General features: G+C 42.0%; 1 protein-coding gene across 1 annotated transcript; it reads right to left on the reverse strand.

Annotated features, from left to right (window-relative positions):
* Nucleotides 1-8,641: 8,641 nt before the first annotated feature.
* On the reverse strand, nucleotides 8,642-9,718 carry LOC142488536 (uncharacterized). The gene has a single exon (XM_075589020.1). It carries the CDS (start codon nucleotides 9,585-9,587, stop codon nucleotides 8,745-8,747), a length of 843 nt encoding a protein of 280 aa, XP_075445135.1. The 5' UTR covers nucleotides 9,588-9,718; the 3' UTR covers nucleotides 8,642-8,744.
* Between the last annotated feature and the right edge of the window lie 14,107 nt (nucleotides 9,719-23,825).

Raw genomic sequence — 23,825 nt, forward strand, 5'->3', positions numbered from 1 at the left:
ACCTGTTGGCATATAGGGCAAGAGGCACAATATTCTCCCACATCCTTATGTACTTTAGGCCAAAAGAAATGCATTAATATTCTACATAAGGTCTTGTCTCTGCCCATATGACCCCTCATGGGAACATCATGTACCAACGCAAGAATCTCCTTCCGAAATACTTTTGGCACCATGACCTGTTCCACCTGTAAAGAAGACTGAGGATCCTTGCGGACCCTGGTTAATACCCCCTGCCGTAATACATATGATGGTATAGGCCCAAACTCGCTCATCTATCCAGTCTGGGATACCACCTGCTGAAAAAAAGGGTTTAGTTAGCTGTCCTGCTGTTGCGCCTCTACAATATCCTTGCCCCAAACATTATTGACCTCGTCCAAGTCCTGCACCCCTAATTCTCTAGGACCGAGTGCTTTGTCCTTTCTTTTCTGCCTACGGGATTTCCTGCCTCTCCCTTCTTCACCAAAGATCTCTGGGTGAAAAGGAAAAAGCCCCTCCAAAGAAGTTTTCAAAGACATGTCCTTCTCCTTTTCAGCCTGCTTCTTCTCTTGGGCCCTTATGGTAACTGCTGAACAGTGTGTCAATAGTCCTAACAGACCTGGAAAGTCCCGCCCCAGAATCACCATGTAGGGCATATTTTCTGCTACCCCTGCCTGTACTACATGTGTAACGGTACCCACGGTGATAGGCAGCAGAATGATTGGACACCGCTTATAATGTCCATGGACACATTGTATGTCCAGAGAGCCCACTGGTATCCCTTTGGAAAAGTGTCCTTTCTTTACCAAAGTACTTTCACTCCCAGTGTCTATGAGGGCCTTCACCATTTTCCCCCTGATGGTCACTTCCTTAATGAATCCACCAACATTGGTGATCATAGTACTTGGCCCATTCTTCCCTTGTCGGCAATATCTGGCTATGTGTCCTGGTTTCTTACAGAGATGGCATATTCGTGTATCCTGTATATGTGAGCTCTGACCTGCCCCCTGTCTAAATGAAGATTCCCGTAATGGTGTATGTGATGAGGGGGGAGGTCTTACCACTGGTCTTCTCTCACAATCCGGATGAGCTGCCAAATAGTCCTCAGCCAGGTCTATAGCTTTATCCCCAGCTTTGGGTCGATGTTCCTGCACCCACAGTCGCGCACCTGGTGGCAGAATTTCCAGGAACTGCTCAAGGACAAATAGCTCCAAAATTTCCTCTCTTGTCTTCTCGGTCGGCCCAATCCACTTATTCACAAGATCCATCAATTTGGCATAAGTCTCCCGCGGTCCTTCTGAATGATTATAGCGGAGGTTGCTGAATCTTTGCCTGAACTTCTCCGGGTTGATGTTATATCGCCTATAAATGGCCTCTTTCACTATCTTGTAGTCTTTGGCATCCCCTGGACTTAGAGCACTGTAAACAATCTGAGCCTTCCCGGTCAGTGTGGGGACTAGCCTCATTACCCATTGTGATCTTGGCCACTGACTGGCTCTGCCAACCCTCTTCAAACATGACGAGAAATGCTTCAATGTCATCCTCAGGGCTCAGTTTATTTAAGCGGATCTCTTTGAGGATGATTGGCTCAGGTGCCGGTGTTATGGTACCTGCTTGAAGGAGCTTCATCAAGTCCATCATCTGTTGCGTCTGCCGCTGCTGCATATCATCCATCCGTCTCTCCTGTTGCTCTACTTGTTTGGCCCATCGCCGCTCCTGTTCCTCACGGCGGTTCTCTAATTCACTCTGCCATCTCTCTTCCATCTCCTGCCATCTCTCTTCCATCTCCTGTTGCCGCTGCTCTTGTTTCTCTTCCATCTCCTGTCGCGGCTGCTCTTGTTCTGCCTGTTGGACCACCAGCCACTTCAGAAGGTCCTCCTTTCCTTCCGCTCCAGTCTTAACTGCTTCCACTGTATGGGTCGTGGGCTTGGCTCCAACGTCCCCAGTGTCATCAGTGGCCTCCAATCCCTCGTCATCCTCCATAATTACCTCCACGCCCGGCACCAATTTCTTCTGCTCGATCAGCCCTTGTCTGATCAGGACACCTGGATATCTTCGTCTGTTAGGGCGAGCTGCTACTTTCCTTTGGGTCCTTTTCATCAGGGACCAGATGGTTTATATGTTGGGTACAGCATCAATTATCCCACGCTGCCACCATATGTGAAAGGTTGAGTCCCAGCCTTTATTTAAAGAAGCAGCAGCATCAGACCCTGAGAAGAATGAAAGAGGCTTTTGCTGTTCTCTGAACCTTCTTTTTATTAGGGATTCCACATTCAGGTGTACAACAACCAGTTCTCCCAGCGTGATGTCTCCAGCCACAGAATAGCCAGCAATATCTGCATTAGAAAGTTTGCATCCTTTCACTGAAGTTCCACAGACATCCTCATATCACATAACAGCAATAAGGAGTGCAGAAAGAGACAACCTCATATCACATAGCAGCAACAAGGAGTGCAGCAGGCCCCAGGGAAATAAACTCCCTCCCTTTTATTACTGGTTAATTAGGACACAACCAAAGGAAGTAAACCACACAGGGGAGTTGTCTCCCCAAAACTTACACAATTTGCAAACATAATACACTTCACACAACATACAATTTTCTATAGCAACCCCTAAAACAGTACCTTTTACAAACATCCCATGCATGTCTTTACTCTGCAAAATAAATGACATTCAGTATCACTTACTTTAATCCCACCCCCCCTCCATACCATGGTATAATCCACCCTGAATGGTATGCAGGAAGGAAACGCCCTTTTCCTTTTTAACAGAGACTGCCCATGGCTGTGTAACATGAAACTGTGTTTAACTCTAACCAGACCTGTATTGTACTGACTGACCTCAGGGCACCACATTAAAGGTTAGTAAAGTTTCAGATAAAGGAAACAAAAAAAAAGATTGATGGGCCCAGCAAAAAAAGACAGAAACAGAATGAAAGAAAGATAAAGTGGTGCACTTGATGCCAGAAAGCAAACATGCATTTTACTTCTACAAAAGTACAAGCAGCCCTGTCACATCGAGCAACAGAGTTTACACTTTGTAATATTGAGAGGAGTCGTCTGTGACCCCTAGGCAGCGTGCTTGGGCTACTGAGTGAATTATAGTACTTCCAACAGTAATGTGTAATAAGGCCAGGATTGGGAGGAAGTATGCGGAGCTCTGTTTTTGCCATGTTAAGTTTGGCGAAGGGCCATCCAGGATGATAATGCAGAGAGACATTCAGAAACTTTAGTCTGTACAGAAGGTGTAAGGTCAGGGGTTTAAAAGTAAATGTGTGCGTCGTCAGCATAGAGGTGATATTTAAACCCAAGAGATGTGATTAGGTCATCTTTAGAAAGTGTGTACAGAGAAGAGGTCCCAGGACAGAGCCCTGGGGTACACCCACAGAGAGATCGATAGAGGAGGAGGAGGTGTTAGCAGAAGAGACACGAAGTACGATGGGAGAGGTAAGAGGAGATCCAAGATAGAGCTTTGTTACGAATACCAAGAGTATGGAGAATGTGAAGGAGAAGAGGGTGGTCCACAGTGTCAAATGCTGCAGAGAGTTCGAGTAATATGAGCAGAGTGTAATGACCTCTGTCTTTGGCAGCATGGAGGTCATTATTTATTTTAGTAGGGCTGTTTCAGTAAAGTGAGCAATGCGGAAGCCAGATTGTAGAGGGTCTAGGAGAGAAAATAGGTGTTGATAAAGTGGAGCAAACGAGAGAATACAAGACGTTCAAGGAGTTTAGAGGCAAAAGGCAGGAGGGAGAAAGGTCGATAGTTACAAAGACAGGTACAGTCATGCTTGCTGTTTTTGAGTAATGGTTGCATGTTTGAAGGAGAAGGGAAAGGTACCAGAGTAGAGGGAGGAGTTAAAAATGTGTGTGAGCATAAGGATTATAGTAGGAGCAAGAGGTTTTTGGAGATGAGAGGGAATGGGGTCAAGAGGGCAAGTGGTAGAGGGAGAAGAGGCGATCAACAGCGACACATCCTCCTCTGAGACAGTGGAAAAAGAGTCAAGGAAGGCAGGAGGAGAGTTAGGAAGAGGTGTAGGATGGGAGGAAGAAACAGAGGGGATGTTCTGACGTATGGATTCCACCTTTTCCTTAAAATAGTCAGCAAAGTCCTGAGCGGAAATGGAGGAAGGAGAGGCAGCTGAGGGTGGTTTGTGTAGAGTATCAAAGACAGAGAACAGTCGGCGCGGTTAGACTTGTGCATGTTGATTAGTGAAGAAAAGTAGGCTTGTTTAGCTTGCGAGAGGGCAGAAAAAAAGGTCAAGGAAGGCAATAGGAGAGTTAGGAAGCGGTGTAGGATGGGAGGAGGAAACAGAGGGGATGTTCTGACGTATGGATTCCACCTTTTCCTTAAAATAGTCAACAAAGTCCTGAGGTGAGATGGAGGATGAAGAAGGTGAGGCTGGTTTTAGTAGAGAGTCAAAGTCAGAGAAGAGTTGGTGTGGGTTAGACTTGTGCGTGTTGATTAGTGAAGAAAAGTAGGTTGTTTAGTCTGAGAAAGGGCAGAGTTGAATCAGAAAAGCATAAATTTGTAGTGAAGAAAATCTGCAAGAGTGTGAGGCGTTCAGAGGAACGAGTGGAGGAACGCAGCATGCGCGGTGGGAATTTAGCCAAGGTCTGGGGTTAGAAGGGCATGGACGGCAGAGTGAAAGCGGGGCATGTAGATCAAGAGAGAAGGATAAGGCAAAGTTGTAGTTCCTGACAAGGTTGTCAGGGTCTGGAGCAGAACTGAGAAAGGAGAGGGAGAGCGTAAAGTGGAATAAAAGGCTGGTAGGTTAATAGAGTGCAGGTTTCTGCAGAAACGAGGGGTAGATGGAGATGGAGAAGCGATAGAGAGAGAAATGAGATGAGGTGAGGTTATGGTCTGAGAGAGGAAAGGGGGAAATGGAGAAGTCAGAGTGAGAATTTTTTTAGTGAAAACAAGGTCTAAGTAGTGGCCATCCTTGTCGGTGTGTTATGTTTTGTGTCATGGGTATGTTATGTTTTTTTGGGAAGGCTATGATGTATATTGCTCTTCTAGTATTGTCTGCTGTCTGCTTGGTTAAGACAAAGCCCACTTGGTCTGTATGGATCAGGATATGCAAGAATTAATTTAATCTTATTGCCGGGATTTTAGAGATAATTTTAATATCAGCAATAATAAGTGAGATGGACCTATAACTAGTACAATTTGCAGGCTCTTTTCCTTCTTTATATATTATGGATTGATGCTTGGAGCATGCTTGAATGGAACTGATCCCCCTGGAGGATGGATTTAAATAGTTTTTGTAATTGAGGAATCAATGTCTTGGCAATTTGTCTGTAATAAATGTTTAAAAAGCCGCCCGACCCTGGGGCTTTGAAGGGTATCAGTGATTTGAATGTGTCTGGGATTTCCTTGCATAAGATTGGTTTATTAATTGAAACTTTATTGTGCTCTTTAAGCTTAGGGAGGCCTAGGGCCATTAAGTACTTTAGTAGGACTCTGGATGTTGTTTGGTGGCCCCCGTTTTCATGCCGTCGTATAGTATTGATAGAACTCTTTTGCTGTTTAGTCTAGAATTGAAGTGAGAGAGAGGGGACACTCTTTTGGTTGTTCTGAAAGAAATGTGTTAGCTCCAAGCCTACCTCTGATTGAATTTCAGGAATTTTGAGTAACTCTTTAATTAGCTTCCAGGAAAAGTGTTTATTGTATGATGTTAAATGAGGCATGATACTGTAGGACCAGAATATTTCATTTATATTTTCATGTGTTATTTTGGGGACTAGAGATGCTTTCGTGAAAATCAAATTGAATAGTGAATATAACGTATGTGGCGTGAATATAATGTATAGTCTTGTGTCTGTGGGTCTAGTTCTCTCCATACATCCACAAGGTTTAAATTCCATAGGCACCTACTGTAAGTAGGTTCGTGGTGTCATGTTTTCTAGAATGTTGTTGGAATGTAGGTTTCAGGAGTGTCTTATCAATGGAGACATCAAGGGCAAATTTTGAAATCTCCACCCAGAATCACTCTTTCTCTGCTTACACAGCCTAGGGTTGCATAAAAATCCTCAAAAAATTGAGAGCTATTTTCGTTCAGCATGTATACAGTACGTTTGCTATAGTGATATCTTTATCATAAAGGGTTCCTGTTATTATATAGAGGCCTTCTTTGTTTCTTTTAGTCTTGTCTCTGTGATATGGGATGTTCCAGTGAGTGAATATGGCTTCTCCTCATTTTTCAACTGGGGCTGAAGATAATAATAGACATAAACATATGAGACAGAGGTTCTCCTAAAAAAAGATCCCAGTATACTGCACAGCAAGACTGAAAATAATTAGGTTTCAAATACCCAACCAAGATAAGGTAGAATAGTCTCTAAAGGGTACCATTAAGTAACCGCTCCCAGCACTGTAGGAGGACAATTACCACTAAAAATGCCCATAGGCAAAAAATAATAAATACTTTAATGTTAAACAAACTACGGCGCAGTAACACATACTCAAAACTATTATAAAAACATTTAAAACTTATATATCGGGTGGTGAAGGGTTCAGGGATATCTAGGGTTAAATCCAGAATAGTAAGTATATATCCCCTAGCCAAATTAGGGTGGTTCATATGAGACAATATTGGGAAACCAGGGGTAAATAAGCGTAAGGCAATAGTATTTCTAGTCTCAATATAGGGTGCTGGTATGGGTAGAGCTGATAGAATGCGTGCTGTAAATACCTCAATGCAGATATAGCAATCAAAGTGAACAGTATATAAGCAGCATAGGGTGCAGTGTATCAGATGGTAGTATACCAATCAACACTAAATCCCATGGGTAAAATATCACAACCCAGCCCACAATAGGCATCCAGTGGGAACAAGCAGAACACTGTTAAATCAGCTCAAATCAAACGCTTGTATGCATTAAATAAGCACAATAAACCTGCACCATTCAAACCCAGCTCTTCCCGCCCTACCAGCTATGATAAGGAACAACCTCACCCGTGATTCCTCCTACACGATGTCAACGCGATGACGTCATGCCGACATACGTTTCGCGCATAAGGGGCTGGCGCTTTCTCAAGGTGGGAGGTGATAGAAGGAGTAACGCTGCCCTCCTATATACCCGCATGCCGTGCGGCTCTTAAAGGTAATAATACCCTGGAATAGTTTTTATTAAAGAATGTTGGAGGTGTGTGTGAGTTAAAGTGGGTCTCCTATAGTAGGATGATGTCACTTTTAGTTTTTGTATATTCTCTTATAGCTAGGTGTCTTTTGTTAGGACCATTTAGTCCTTTAACGTTATGTGATGATATTTATAGATTCATCTGTTTATTTCCATGGGAGCTATATTGAGAGCACTGTTGCGTGTTAGATGTTTTTCACGGTACACATTTTCATGAATATGTGTGTGGTCATTTCCTACTTTGCTAGTATCATTCTGTGGGGGAGGAGGGAAGGGTTAAGGGAGAAAAAATGGGTAAAAATGCAGGAGGGGGGCCTTCAGATTGTTTGATACCTTGATGTCAATATGCCCTCTAAAAGGGGCTGTTGGAAGGGAAAATTGAGGACCTTTGTTCCGGGGGACTGCATTCCTGAGTGAACATATCCGGTAGCCAAGCTGCTACCATCTCAGTATCTTCACTCCTATTAGTAACCAGCAAATCTGAACCTTCTTTTTTTAAATCTTGTATTAGGGAAGGTTGCGGGCATGGGGGACCAAGGCCAACCCCCCCTCTATGTCAGCCTTTCAATGCGGCAATATGCACATCTGTCAGGGGAGCCATGCACAGGACCAGTATCCCTTCCCTTTTCTCTAAGAGCGCCATCTGCATCAGGGCTCTTTCATGAGCTCAAACCCAAGTACCAGCATTGTCACCCTCCCAGTTCTCAAGTGGGGCCCACTTCTCCTGACTTTGCCCAGACCATCCAAGAGTATTATGGCATTCAGCTTGGGCTCTGCCTATAATGGGGCCACCACCAATCCTCCCGAAGATGGTGTACATCTCTCCTTCCAGAGTGCGTTGAGATATACTCTGGTCCCACTCCCTATCTATTTCTTTGGGCTGTCTACTAATGCGCAGTCATGTCGGAACCAACATCTTGTTTACGCAAGATACCGGGCTCCAGCCATTCTCCCCTTGCTTAAGGTGCAGTCTTCTGTTGCAGTTCATCTTGGCGGATGCACAGCCTAGCGATAGATTCTTGCCTATCTTCTGAATCTTTGAATGTGAAGGACTCTCCCTCTCATATCACAATCAACCTGAACTGGAATCCCCAACCATATCTTATTTCTGGTGCCCGTAGTATATCTGTTATGGGTTTAAGTGATCTCCTCTGTACCAGTGTGGTGGAAGCTAGGACAGGGAACACCTGGAGTCTCACATTCTCATGAGTCAGGTTTTGCGGTGATCTCATTTGTAGCCACAGTTTCTCCCTGGTCTTGAAATAGTGGAGGCATAGTTTCATGTCACAGGGCTTATGATTGTTCAGTCGCCTTGGTTTTAGGGCTCTGCGGTAGCGATCTATCATCAGGGAGTCTGCTGGGCTTTCTGGGATTAGCGTTTTAAACCAGCTGTGGACAAAGGCCACTGGATTTTAAATGGACTCCGGGATCCCTCTGATTTTGAGATAATTACATCAACTTATATGATCAGAGTCCTCCTGCCTTTTTTTTTTTTTTTTTAAATAGTATTATGTTTTTATAATAGCTAAAGATTTTTTTTTTCACAAAAATGAAATCAATAATTTTCAGAGTGCTATATAACAAAGTAAACGTGTGTGAGCAAAACATTGACGACATTTAGAGCAAACATCATTTTTCTCCTGTGTGACGTCTCTGATGTTTAACAAGACATGACTTACCGGCAAACCATTTCCCACATTCAGAACATACAAATGTTTTTTCTTCCGTATGAATTCTCTGATGTGTAACAAGATGAAAGTTCCGGGTAAAACATTTCTCACATTCAGAACATACAAACGGTCTTTCACCTGTATGAAATCTCTGATGTGTAACAAGAGTAGAGTTATTTGTGAAACATTTCCCACATTCAGAACATATAAATGGTCTTTCTCCTGTGTGTGTTATCTGATGGCTAAGGAGAGCAGAGTTATATGTGAAACATTTCCCACATTCAGAACATATAAATGGTCTTTCTCCTGTGTGTGTTATCTGATGGCTAAGGAGAGCAGAGTTATATGTGAAACATTTCCCACATTCAGAACATACAAATGGTCTTTCTCCTGTGTGTGTTATCTGATGGCTAAGGAGAGCAGAGGTATATATGAAACATTTCCCACATTCAGAACATACAAATGGTCTTTCTCCTGTGTGAATTTTCTGGTGTGCAACGAGATTAGAGTTATTTGTGAAACATTTCCCACATTCAGAACATGTAAATGTTTTTTCTCCTGTATGAATTTTCTGATGTGTAACAAGATGAGAGTTCTGGGTAAAACATGTCCCACATTCAGAACATACAAATGGTCTTTCTTTAACTGACAAGTTCTTGTGAACGTTTCCTGCATTCACGTTTCCTTTGTTACACTTTGTAATAGGAGTACATGCATATTCTGCCTCTGTATGTTCTCTGAGGGTATAAATGTCGGAGTCTGGGAGATTTCCTTCTTCCTGTGAGCTTGATTCCTTTGCCATAATGCTCACAGTTTATCTCAGACGCTGGTTTGGTATATCCTGACTAATGTGATTTGCTCCATGATACATTTGGGTAACACTGGTATCTTCCATTACACAATCTGGTGAACGGAGCAAAATGTGATATCCTTCAGGGGAATTCCTGCTCACGAATACATCAGCAGTGCTGATATCTGTAGGACTTTCCTTCACCTTATACTGCTGATGACCCCTTATATATGGCTCTTCTACACGCTCAATCATTGATACAATCTCAGGCGTCACATTGACACATCCCAGAGAGCAGAGAGCCTGGTAATTCTCGATCATCACATCCTTGTAAAGTTCCTTCTGTTCTTCTGTTAAATATTCCCACTCGTCCTTGGAGAAGTAAATTGCAACTTTATCAAACTCAACTGGTTCCATCGGGAGCAGGTTCAGGAGCTCGCACCTGGCCGCACTCCTCCTTTTCCTCCGGATACTGGCCGCCCTCCTCCACCTCGGGCTCCTCGGCGGTGTCCGTTACCCCCGGCGAGGCAGAGCTGAGATGCTCCGGTGAGGAGGTGCTGTGCCCCGCCGGGTCGTACAGCTCCCGGCTCCGTGCCGCTGTTGAACATGGCCTTCACGTCCTCCCGCGCTGCAGGTAGGAGCCGGTGAAGGGAGAGGTGGAGAGAGCCGGGGGAGCGCTGTGGGATGTGAAAGCCAGAGGGAGCGTGGGGGGGTTGGGGGGAGTGTGAGCAGTCTGTGGGAGGGAGAGCGCCAGGAAAGGGTGAGCGGGCTCAAAGATGTGGAGTGTGGGAGGTTGCGGGCATGCGTTGTGGTGTGTGAATGTAACAGTGGGCTAGAGCACTGGCCAATGAGAGCCGTGGGGGGGTGTGACACGGGGTGGGGGGCAGACACACCGGCCAATGAGAGCCGTGGGAGGGCGGGCGGACTGACGGACCAATCAAATGGTCTCCAGGCACTCACAACCAAGATTTAAAATTCTATATATATAGATATAGTAATATGAGTGAATATAGTGTAAGCTCTGTGGGACAGTAATTCTCACACTGATTACAATCTTAATATATAAAATCGAATGGTTGGTACTAGCTGCGGTGAATCTGATTGGTCCTCAGCCTCTGGCCAATCAGATTGGTGGGTCTGACGTCACCCAACTGCCACTCTCTTCCCCCTCGGCCACACACACACACACCTCTCTCTCTGTCCTCTCCCCCCCATCACTCACCTCCCTCCCCGGTGCTCCCCTCACCTCCCTCCACTCACCTCCCCAGCGCTCCACTCACCTCCCTCCACTCACCTCCCTCCACTCCCCGGCGCTCCACTCACCTCCCTCCCTCGTGCTCTACTCACCTCCCTCCACTCCCCGGCTCTCCACTCACCTCCCTCCACTCCCCAGCACTCCACTCACCTCCCTCCACTCCCTGGCGCTCCACTCACCTCCCTCCCTTGCGCTCCACTCACCTCCCTCCACTCCCCGGCACTCCACTCACCTCCCTCCACTCCCCGGCGCTCCACTCACCTCCCTCCACTAACCTCCCCCACTCCCCGGTGCTCCACTCACCTCCCTCCACTCCCCGGCGCTCCACTCACCTCCCTACACTCCCTGGCGCTCCACTCACCTCCCTCTACTCACCTCCCCCACTCCCTGGCACTCCACTCACCTCCCTCCACTCCCCGGTGCTCCACTCACCTCCCTCCACTCACCTCCCCCACTCCCCGGTGCTCCACTCACCTCCCTCCACTCCCCGGTGCTCCACTCACCTCCCTCCACTCCCTGGCGCTCCACTCACCTCCCTCCACTCACCTCCCCCACTCCCTGGCACTCCACTCACCTCCCTCCACTCCCCGGTGCTCCACTCACCTCCCTCCACTCACCTCCCCCACTCCCCGGTGCTCCACTCACCTCCCTCCACTCCCCGGTGCTCCACTCCCCGGCGCTCCACTCACCTCCCTCCCCGGCGGAGGGAAAGGCAGCCTGCAGCTGCCACGCGGAGCCTAAGATGGCGGCGCCCAGAAGGCCCTCCTGCCTTTTTATAACCTCAGCCATCTGGGCCCTTAGATTCTCCAGCTCTTAAGCAGCTATGTCTTTATCTCTTATGATCTCCTCCATTTCTCGCTCTAGTGTCTGTTTGCATACCACAATCCCCATGTTTAATTGATCTGGAATTGCTTGGTCTCCGTTTTTATACACAGAAACCCTAAATATTGATGGGCAATGCAAGCACTTAACATGCCACTAGCAACTTTCTTCCTGGTGGAAACATTATTGAATACAAAAGCATTTGAAAAGAACACGTGGTGCTTAAAACTTGCATAAAGCAAATACATATCAAGAATAATTTTTTTTATAGCAGGGGAAACTAATGTTTTTGAACTTTTTTAAATCATTGATATTTAATTTAAGATTGTGCCATCTGATCAATGTGATATTAAGACAAGTCTATAAGTAGAATATTGAATATGTTACAGGGAGGAAATTGGGAGACAGGGAGGTGAGTTATAAGGTGTTACAATTGTCAAAGTGGAAAAGAATAACAAAGAAAAGAAAATGTATTTGTTTTGTTAAGATAAACAAGTGAGGGTTCTTACTGAGTCAAGCTGAGCATATTTCTTCACAATGAAAGTTCTGTTCAGAAAGAAAAAAAATAGGTCTCAAGGGACTTATCCACATGAACTAATCATTCCCTAGACAACTCCCACTCCCTACCATATTTATACATACATGCATACGCTTGACAACAGGTCCATGACAGGGATTTTTCTAAGGGGCAAATTATTTTTTATTATTTACTACCCTTCAGCATTTGTGAAATAGATAACACTATGGATGGGATGCCATAAATGTAATCTTGGATTTGAGAACTTGCCTTGAAATTGTCTGTCAAATAAATGCCAGTAGACTACAGTATGCTATCCCCTAAAAAAAAAGCTTTACTAACCATTGACTTACAGTACTTTATGATTGGCTGTAATATTTCAATTGAAAACTCAATTTTCTACATTGATTTGTGCAAATAAGAGTCATTGGACTGTTATGCTGAATAAATCTAGATGGTAGCTAAGATGAGGGCAGGATTTAACAATGCAGCATATGAACACTAGATTTACATACTATTTCAGGTAAATAGATTAATTATTATTAATATTATTATTCAGACATGATTACATTAAAGAAAACTGTCAGTGTAAACCTGGAACATAATGTTATTGCTTGTGTTAAAGTAGGTGTACAGATTTAGCCAATGATATTGCAGCCTATGGCATCCTGCATGAGAGACATAGACAATGCACCAGAGTGAGAGGCAGCCAGATACACTAAGCTACATTAAATTATGTGCTGCTGCTGCTGCTGCTTTTCATCTTAGAAGCATAAGATTTACAGATACTGAATTGGATATCCTAATACAGGGGTGCACAAACTGGGGGGTGCAACATTTTCCAGGGGGGTATGGTGGTTACAGAGGGTCCGCACTCTTCCCCAGGCATTTAAATTAAATGCCAGGGGATTGGGTGAGGCCTCTGCAACTTCTCTTACATTGTCTTGGGGGACACATTCCCATGGCAACGCAGCGTCAAATGACATTGCGGGTCACATGACATAATGTTGCCATGGCAACGTGCCATCACATGCCCCCGTGGCATCATTTGATGCTGGAGAAAGGGCAAGGAGTGGGGAGCAAGTAAGGGGGAGAGCAGGGAGAGGGGCACAGACTGAAATGATTGCACACACCTGTCCTATTAAATTGGATAGTGGATACCCACCCAAAACTATTGAAGAATTCTGCTTTAAAAACCAAGCACTGCAGCGAAATCTAGAATTTGACACCAAATACTTCAGGATATTAATGCCCAAGTTAATACTGGGCGTATTGTAGACATTCTTAAAAACAAAAAAAGATGTTCAGACAGCAAGAGAAAACTGAAAAAGAAGCTTGTGGACAATGCTGCAAAGAGCAGATGCACACCACGACCAGAGCTTGATTTGTCCTATCAAAAGGTTAATGATGAAGGTGATTTCAACAGCTCAGGTTGTACGCCTCCCAACAATGATGAACATGGTATTTTCCTGAGGAGCAACCTAGTAAGGTCAAACACACAACTAATATAATACAATCTAACGCAAGATAATGTTAAAATATTATATAATTGTCAACAATGTATGACATTATTAGTTACATGTCAATCATACATACATGTGTGAGCAGTTCTCACAAAACCTATAGAAGGTCTCAATCTTCAGGTTTACTAAAGGCCATGTCTTAGACATTACAGATATGTAGACATACACAGTCTTAACAAGCTGAGAACCCAAACCCACTTCATTATATATATTTATTTTTGTCAATTGGAATGCTTCTGGGAAAGTGAACTGAAGTATACAACAATAGACAAAGAGGCCTATATGCAACTGTACATCCAATATGACAAATTTAATTTTATTCAATGTTATATACAGTATTGTGCTATGTTATTCTTTTTCTTTTTATATGTAAATGATGAACATACCTTATGAATCATGCATTCCACCATTTTCTAAGGAGTACAGATGCAATTGCTGGTTTTAGACCACTTACCAAGTAAAACCTGTGACCATCTCGCATTAACTCGTGAGATGGTCCACAGAAGGCTGTAATGGCCCATCATATTAACACAGTGGGGGTCTCTGTGTTTAAAAGGGATTCACAAAGCATGAGTCCCATTCAAATGTAGGGACCCCTACTGTTTTAATCTGATGGGCCATTAGTCTGGCTGCCGAAATCTTGCAGCGTGCTGCAGACATCTCGCATCTTGGATGGGTTGTAGTACAGAATTCTCAAGGCAAGCAGTCTACAACCGGCAGATGCTGCTGTACTAATCTCTAACAAGATGCAAATATTAATGTGAGTTCTCATGTTATTTGGTTATGTCTATATGCAGTTCATGCACTATAGGGGATCTATACAAGTTACACAGACACCCCTCCCTTCCCCCCCCCCGACCACACACACACACGGTTATCCAAGGGTTACATAGTTACATAGTAGCTGAGGTTGAAAAAAGACGTAGGTCCATCAAGTTCAACCTATGCTAAATTTAGACAACAGATACTTTATCCTATATTTATACTTACTAATTGATCCAGAGGAAGGCAAACAAAAAACCCCATTAAGGGGAAAAAGTAATTCCTTCCTGACTCCAAGAATTGGCAAATTGATTAATCCCTGGATCAACATCCTTCCCATGTATAATTATTTGGTATATCCCTGTATACCTTTCCCATGTAAAAAGATGTCCAACCTTTTTTTGAACAAATCTATTGTATCAGCCATCACAGTCTCCATGGGTAATGAATTCTACATTTTAACTGCCCTTACTGTAAAGAACCCTTTCCTTTGTTGCTGGTGAAATCTCCTTTCCTCCAACCTTAAGGGATGGCCCCGAGTCCTTTGTACTGCCTGTGGGATGAATAGTTCTTTTGAAAGCTCCTTGTATTGTCCCTGAATATATTTGTATATAGTTATCATATCCTCTCTTAGACGCCTCTTTTCTAATGTAAATAAATCTAATTTAGCTAGCCTCTCCTCATAAGTTAGAATGTCCATCCCCTTTATTAATTTGGTGGCTCTTCTCTGCACTCTCTCTAGTTCCATAATGTCTTTTCTTAGGATTGGTGCCCACAATTGTACTCCATATTCAATATGTGGTCTTACTAATGCTTTGTAAAGGGGCATAATTATGTTTACTTCCCTTCTATGGCCCTTTTCTTAGGATTGGTGCCCACAATTGTACTCCATATTCAAGGTGTGGTCTTACTAATGCTTTGTAAAGGGGCAAGATAAGATCTTGTTTGCCTTTGCAGCTACTGCATGATATTGGGCAGTATTTCTAAGCCTGCTGTCTACAAGCACTCCTAAATCCTTCTCCATCAAGGATTCCCCCAATATATCTCCATTTAATTTGTAAGCCGCCTTTTTATTCTTGCATCCCAAATGCATAACCTTACATTTATCTGTATTAAACCTCATCTGCCATTTACCTGCCCACATTTCCAGTCTCTCCAAGTCCTTCTGAAGAGAAATTACATCCTGCTCTGATTCTATTACACAATTTAGTATCATCAGCAAAGATGGAGACTTTGCTCTCGATCCCAACCTCATGGTCATTAATACACAAGTTAAAAAGCAGCGGTCCCAGTACCGATCCCTGAGGTACTCCACTCACGACTTTAGCCCAACCTGAAAAAGTTCCATTTATGACAACCCTCTGTTGTCTGTCCTTTAACCAGTTTTCAATCCAGGTGCACATATTATCACTGAGTCCAATTTTCTTTATTTTGTACACCAACCTCTTGTGTGAAACCGTATCAAAAGCCTTTGCAAAATCTAAGTAGACCACATCAACTGCATTACCCTGGTCTAAATTCCTACTTACCTCCTCAAAGAAACAAATAAGGTTAGTTTGGCAAGATCTATCCTTCATAAATCCATGCTGACTATTACTAATAATTTTGTTTTCCATTAGGTATTCCTGAATATTATCCCGTATTAAACCTTCAAGTAGTTTCCCTACTATTGAAGTCAGGCTTACAGGTCTGTAATTTCCCAGTTGTGATCTAGCTCCCTTTTTAAATATAGGCACCACATCTGCTTTACGCCAATCTTGTGGTACTGAGCCTGTGGAAATGGAGTCCTTGAAGATTAAATATAATGGTTTTGCTATTACTGAGCTTAACTCCTTGAGAACTCTTGGATGTATGCCATCGGGGCCAGGTGCCTTATTTACATTAATTTTTTCAAGTCGCTTATAAACTTCTTCCTCAGTTAACCAATTGTTCATTAATATGGAGGTTGTGGCTTCCTCCTGCGGCACTACTATTGAACTTGATTCTTCCCTGGTGAACACAGAGGCAAAGAATTTGTTTAATTTGTTTAATAAGCTTTTTCCTTATCTCCAATAATCTGCCTACCCATCTCACACTGTAAGGGTCCTATATTTTTTTTTCTCATTTTTTTGTTATTAAGGTACTTAAAGAACTTTTTAGGGTTGACCTTACTTTCTATTGCAATCCTTTTTTCTTTATCCATTTTTGCTAATTTGATTGCCCTTTTGCAATTTTTGTTACATTCCTTATAATTCTGATACGATGTCTCTGTCCCTTCTGACTTAAAGAATCTAAACGCCTTCCTCTTCTTGTCCATTTCCTCCCCTATCTGTTTATTTAGCCACATTGGTTTTGACTTACTTCTTTTATACTTATTACCCAAGGGTATACACTGATAAGTGTGCTTTTCTAACAATGTTTTAAAGACTGCCAATTTTTCTTCTACATTTTTCCCTGTAAAAACATCATCCCATTGTATTACTACTAGATTAGACCTCAGTTTATTAAAATCTGCCTTTCTAAAGTTTAATGTTTTTGTTGAACCCAAGTAATCTGTTTTTTGATAATTTATTTCAAATGAGACCATGTTATGATCACTGTTACCCAAATGTTCCAGGACTTGAATATTTGTTATTACTTCTACATTGTTTGATATGACCAAATCCAGAATTGCCCCTCTCCTGGTTGGTTCCTCAATAATTTGGGTCATATAATTGTCTTTAAGCACCCCCAAAAACCTGTTTCCTTTTGTTGTAACGCTAATCTCATTGCCCCAGTCTATGTCTGGATAATTAAAATCCCCCATTATGCAAACATGACCCAGTTTTGATGCCTTCTCCATTTGCAAAAGTATTTTAGCGTCCTCAATCTCACAGATATTTGGTGGTTTATAGCATATTCCCACAAATATTTTCTTTATACTTTTATCTCCACTGCTAATTTCTATCCACAAAGTCTCTACATTTTCATCATTCCCTTCATAGACATCATCCCTTATAATAGGTTTTTGATCCGGTTTAATATATAAACATACTCCACCTCCCCTTCTATTTGTAAGATCCTTTGGAAAAAGAGATAACCCTCTAAATTAACTGTCCAGTCATAAGTTTCATCCCACCATGTTTCAGTAATGCCTATGATATCATACTGCTCCCTTGCAGCTATTAATTCAAGCTCCCCCATTTTTTCTGCCAGGCTTCTTGCATTAGCAAGCATGCATTTAATTTTTTTTTCAGCCTATACTATTATCTTATCTGCTCCTTCCTTTCTGCTCCCACTTGGTTTAGCCTTTAGAAGTTTTCTAGTATTACCTGTATTTACTATGGGTGTCTCACTGCTTGTCAAACTTGCACTTGCCCCCTTTCTACCTCCATACCACCTTGTATCCTCATCTATTCCATTTAGTTAATTATCTGTTTCATTCCCCTCCCCCCTCCTTCCTAGTTTAAAATCTCCTCCAACCTTTTTAGCATTCTCCGCCTAGCACAGAAGATCCCTCTTCATTGAGGTGCAATCCGTCCCTAGAATATAGATGGCACCTCTCAGAAAAGTGCTCTAAAACCCAAAGCCCCCCTTCCTGCACCACTTTCTTAGCCATGCATTAACCTCCCTGATCTCTGACTGTCTCCCTGCGGTAGCGCATGGCACTGGTAGTATTTCAGAAAATACTACCTTGGAGGTCCTTGCCTTAAGCTTTTGGCCTAGATCCCTGTAATCATTTTTTAGGACCCTCCATCTTTCTCTAACTTTGTCATTGGTGCCAACGTGTACCAAGACCGCCGGGTCAATCCAAGCCCCTCCCCCCCCAAATCTGTCTACCCGATTCGGTAATGTAGACTATTGTGTATTTAAGATCATATTTGACGTATTCTAGATTTTGTTTCATATCACATACAAAATTGTCACTTCTGTGTGTTGCTTATCTTAATGAACATGTCATGACAATGATTTATATTCATCCATGTTTTCTTTTTCAAGGTATATCACTCCAAGGACTGCTCATGGTATGTATTTGAATTCACATCTGTCATAAGATGTGCAAACCTCGATACAGGTATAGTTACAGGATGTATAAAGAGAACGTAATGAAAAGATGTGACAATTGAAGGATGTCGTTTCTGTATTGTGTCCGTGCGTTTATCTACACTTGGTGGTTATTGTGCAGTGTGTTTTCAAATCATTATGTACTGTACATTACATAACATGTAATTTTGGCAACGTAACAACATCCATTCATGCACATGAGCAATGTTAACACTCAATGCATGTTTGTATGAAAAGACCCAAATGTGTTAAACATCATTAACATTACAATGTATGTGATTATTTTTCTCTCACTTCATCTTCATGTTGATTACTACATTGTCACATGTGTATATATAAGTGAAAGATGTGTGTTGATTTGACGTTCATATAAAATTTGTCAAAATGTTAACACCATTCCAAAGTATAGTTCTTTGGATTCTCAACTTTCCCTAAATCATTCAACACAATGACAATGTAGTTAATAAAATTTTTATTTCATTCACGTTAGTTAGTCATAATGATCATGATCCTTTATAACTACTGTCAACATATGAACATAAATGAAGTAGACATTTGCATACGCACACATTTCAGCAACATAGTGTGTGTGTGTGTGTTTAAGTTTTTGTGTGATCCATGTATTTCTACCAGAAATAATATAAACCAACATAATAATGTTGCTTTTATCATCGGCCTCACTTAGCTATGTATGTGTTGAACGTTTACTAATAACACTAAACTATAGTTACTCGTGTGAATTAAATGTACACACAAATGTTCATGGTTTAATGATCTGTACCTAACATTCATTAGCTCATGCATGTTAGGTTACCACTATAACTTAGGTGATAATATAACATTCACACGACTAAACAGTTTCTATCACCTCCCTATTGTTATTGTGTACGTTCAGATACAATGTCTACGAGCTGTTATGTAGCATTTACATTCTTTGACAAGTCACACGTGAGATTAGAATATATAGTAGATTAATGTGTTTGCTGAGTGATAATGTAGGTTGCATATATCACATGGCCATACTTATAATGTTAGTAGAAAAGAAAAAAATATCAATATAAGTTCTAACTTCAGTGCTTAGCAACATCATTATGATAATTAAGTGCATAGTAAATAGTTGCACAATAGGATAACATTATGTAGTGATTGTTAATCTGCGCACCAATCATTGAAAGCATTGTTACATATTTATTATAATAGTTGTTCGCTAGTCGTCACATCATCTAATATAACGTTTGGCCCATCTGAAATCATACATTGGTCCCATGAATTCATCCTCGACATCTGTGAAATACAGCAAACACATGATGTTCAATGATGCCACATTTATCTATGTTTCAGCATGACAACGCTTAACACATCTCTATATGATTGTGGATATTGACGCATAAGTTACGTATATGTTTAAACTGCAAGGATAAAACTACAGATACTGAACAATCTCGTTTTTCAAATGGCGTTTCTGGCATTACTACTGATATGTTTGTTCCGGTGCCTGCATACATAATAATGTGCGCGCACAACGTCTGTTGCGCGAGCACGTCACAAATGTGTGGACTAAGTCTTAGCGCATGCGCAAAACGATGTGTACGCTGTGCGTTCAATACATGTCCCTCCATGGTACTGCTAGCAGTACGCATATCATGGCTGAAAGTTATGATATGGAAGCGAAACAAATTCACTTTAACACACGTACATATCTAAACTTTTTCAACGGACATGTGCCCACGGCAAAAACGGACGATCAGCCAACGAGCAAACAAAATACGTGTGACGTCATGTTAAGGCACCGTGAAATGCACGCAAACACCCCTCCCACTGAATGATTATTGGCCTCCAGCGCTGTGCACGCACCGCCCCACCGACGCGCGCGCATGACACACTGCACTGACCGTAACAATAAGCTACGGGCACAGCCAATACTGTTTCACGCGCGCACATCGGTTGGGGGTGGGGCTTGCATCGGTAACCTTTTTAAGGACGCCTTGGGACATGACCACGTTCCCACGTCATATGTGGGCGACACTTTGTTTTTATATGTTGAATGCTAAACAATGAGGTGTGTGTGTGTTACAGTTAGTGTAACATGTTGAAATGATACTTTAAAAGCTATAATAATCTATGATTTAGGACTCCGTCACCAATGTGTACTAATGGTTCTTCATGTAGTATATTGTTACAGGAAATAATGTCTTTGTGCACGCTACATGTAAGGCTGTCTGCAATGTTAAGTTGTATCCACTCATTTGTCTAACAAATGCTGTATATTATTAATGTACACGTATACATTTGAGTAAAGGCATAACGAAATTTGTATTGACCATTCTTGTAGAAGTCAAAACTGATTTGGCTGCACCAATTCGCTCCAGGAAGGCACAACAGTATCATCCATGGTTGAGGCAACCGTTGAATCCTGAATCACACACATCTCCATGAGGCCATCATATGGATCTGCAGTGGCTTCTTCAAACAAGATGTACGGAGGTACGTACAGTTGTTGGTTGTTTGCACATCCACATTGGTATTGGCCATATAAGTTTTGATACATATCATAGTAGTTATGTCCATCTTGCATCTGGTCTTGATGAATGGAGGGTGCCGGTATATCAGCAGACGCAACAGTCTGTGCGGCTTCAATGTAACTGGTATTGGGCAAAAATATGCTATTTAACAGAAGATATGTTCCATATTCCATGGTAAGTTTAAATGATGGCGCAACATTCCAGCATCCATATCGTTGATCTTGCCGATCATGGACACGCTCAAAACATTCATTTGCGGATAAAGTTAATCGTACAGAAGTTTTAAAATTTCATTGTTTGTCAGGTTCTTGGTAGTATGGATATTTGTTTTGGATCAAGTCATAGATTTGCCCCACGGTTGCCCTTTTCTCAGGCGTTGACTCGATTGCTTCATAAATCAAAAATTTGTATGATTTAGGTGGATGGCTGTGCAATGTGGAAGCTTCTGCTCTTTCTTCTCTCTTCAAGTGTACAGTGTCTAAGTTGAACGCATACGGATGTCTGCTGAATGTGTGAATAGTTACATGTTATCTTCGCGGTTTGTTCCAAGGTTATAATACAACCTAACTGTTATACGCCTAGGTTTTCTCCCACAAGAAATTTGTTACAATAATTGGCTGAAATTCTTTGTCTAAGATACCCTCTTTTCACAGGAATCGAAACTTTACTTTCTGCTTAGGCAATCAACATGTGCAAAACAAGTTTACTGTTTTAATTACAATAACAATGTGGGTGAAATAATCTACAGTGCTATGATGAACAGATTTCTGCTTACACTTAGCTAAAATTAACCATACACATACATCTCTCTCTTTGTCTGTTTTTCTTTTTTTCTCTCTCTCTGTTTCTCTCTCTGTTTCTCTCTTCTCTCTCTCTCTTTGACTCTCTCTGTTTGTCTCTCTTGATATATACATAGATATATATATATATATATATATATATATATATATATATATATATATATATATATATATATATATATATATAAAAATATATATAATTAGATAAATATATATGTTGATATATATTTATATAGATATATATATCTATATATATATATATATATATATAGATATATATATATATTAATATATATATATATATAATTAACTATATATTGTGTGTGTATATATATAGTATGTATATATATATGTGTATTTGTGTGTGTGTGTGTGTGTGTGTGTATATATATATAAGACATGCAAATGAACATACAGTACAGTAATATTTACAGTTGCTATATATATATATATATATATATATAGATCTTGCTACATTGAAGGCCTTGTTGTGTGCAAACAGGCCTTGTTCTAATAATCTTAACAGTTCATTACAGTTTATAACATTACTGGGTGAGTATGTTTGAGGGCCTAATTGAGTCAGCTGTGTAGAAGTTGTATTTAACAGCAAACAAGGCCTCTTTGCAGCCATGAAGGCCTGTACTGTTCATTCTGATTAGACAGCGATATCATCTTCCTCAGCAAATGCAAGAAGGAGCATCTGATCCCAAAAGGACTCGTCCTCAAAAACCCACTTGCTACCACATACAACACAAAATTCTCACAACAACTGTGCACCAGGAACTCAGAAAGATTAAGGAACCATCTCATCAGCATCTGTTACAGCAACAGGCGAAAGACAAAGGTGACAATAGACAGCATCCTGGAGACAGGAGAAATTCACACAGACACATGGAGAGGACTCCAAACATTCCATGAAAAACTCCTGAAGGGTCTAATTAGCAATAAGGAAAAGAAACTGCACAGACTGAGGCTAAGAATGAGATACTCTGCAGCAGCCAGCACAACAACTAATAATACAAACATTGACAGTCACCAAGAGCAGGACTGCACTGTTAACCTCTCAGATTACACACCTAATCAAGCAGAGTCCTCAGTATTATCAAAGGGTCTCACATTCTGCCCTACCAAGCCTATGGACAAGATTGAGCTTTGCAGTGACCTAGAAAAATACTTCAGAAGGCTGCGTCTTAAGGAGTTCTTCCATGACAGACACAAGCAAGATTATGCCAACACTGCAGAAGGAGAGCCGCTGCACATGAGCAGGGAGAAGAAAAAATCAAACTGGATCCCGCAAACTGGGCGCAACCCCACATTGGACCGGTACATTGAAAGCTTCAGACACAGCGCCAAAACCACCATCCTGGACAAAGTAAGGAAACAAACATATAATCTGACACTGATGGAGAGGAGAGCCATAGAATCGCTAAAGGCCAACCACAACATAACAATCAAACCTGCGGACAAGGGAGGAGCAGTGGTCATAATGAACACCACAGACTACCTGCGGGAAGCACACAGGCAACTCTCTGATTCAAAGTACTACACCCAACTGCAGGAGGATCCAACTAAAAAATACATGCGAGAACTCAACAGGATCATTAAAACACTCCCGATCCACACAAGAGAACAAATTCTGGACCTGATACCAGCTAACCCAAAACCTGGCACATTCTACATGCTCCCTAAAATTCACAAAGAGGGTAATCCCTGGGCGCCCTATTATCTCTGGATCTGGCACACTTACCGAGAATATTTCTGGCTGGGTGGAGGGCATTCTAAAACCACTTGTCAGGAACACACCCAGCTATATCCAGGATACCACCGACCTGCTAAACAAACTGAATGCCATTGGCCCCCTCCCTACAGGAACACTACTAGCAACTATGGATGTAGAGTCACTTTATACAAACATCCCCCACGAGGATGGGATTTCAGCCTGCAGATACTTTCTGGGATCGCAGGAGCCACTCACAGAGACAGTGACTAAATGCATTGAATTTATTCTGACCCATAACTACTTCAC

Source organism: Ascaphus truei, chromosome 2 (assembly GCF_040206685.1).
Source record: "Ascaphus truei isolate aAscTru1 chromosome 2, aAscTru1.hap1, whole genome shotgun sequence".
Taxonomy (NCBI): domain Eukaryota; kingdom Metazoa; phylum Chordata; class Amphibia; order Anura; family Ascaphidae; genus Ascaphus; species Ascaphus truei.

Excerpts from the sequence above, each read along its gene's own strand:
- LOC142488536 (XM_075589020.1), bottom strand. The coding sequence starts at position 9,587 with ATGGCAAAGGAATCAAGCTCACAGGAAGAAGGAAATCTCCCAGACTCC.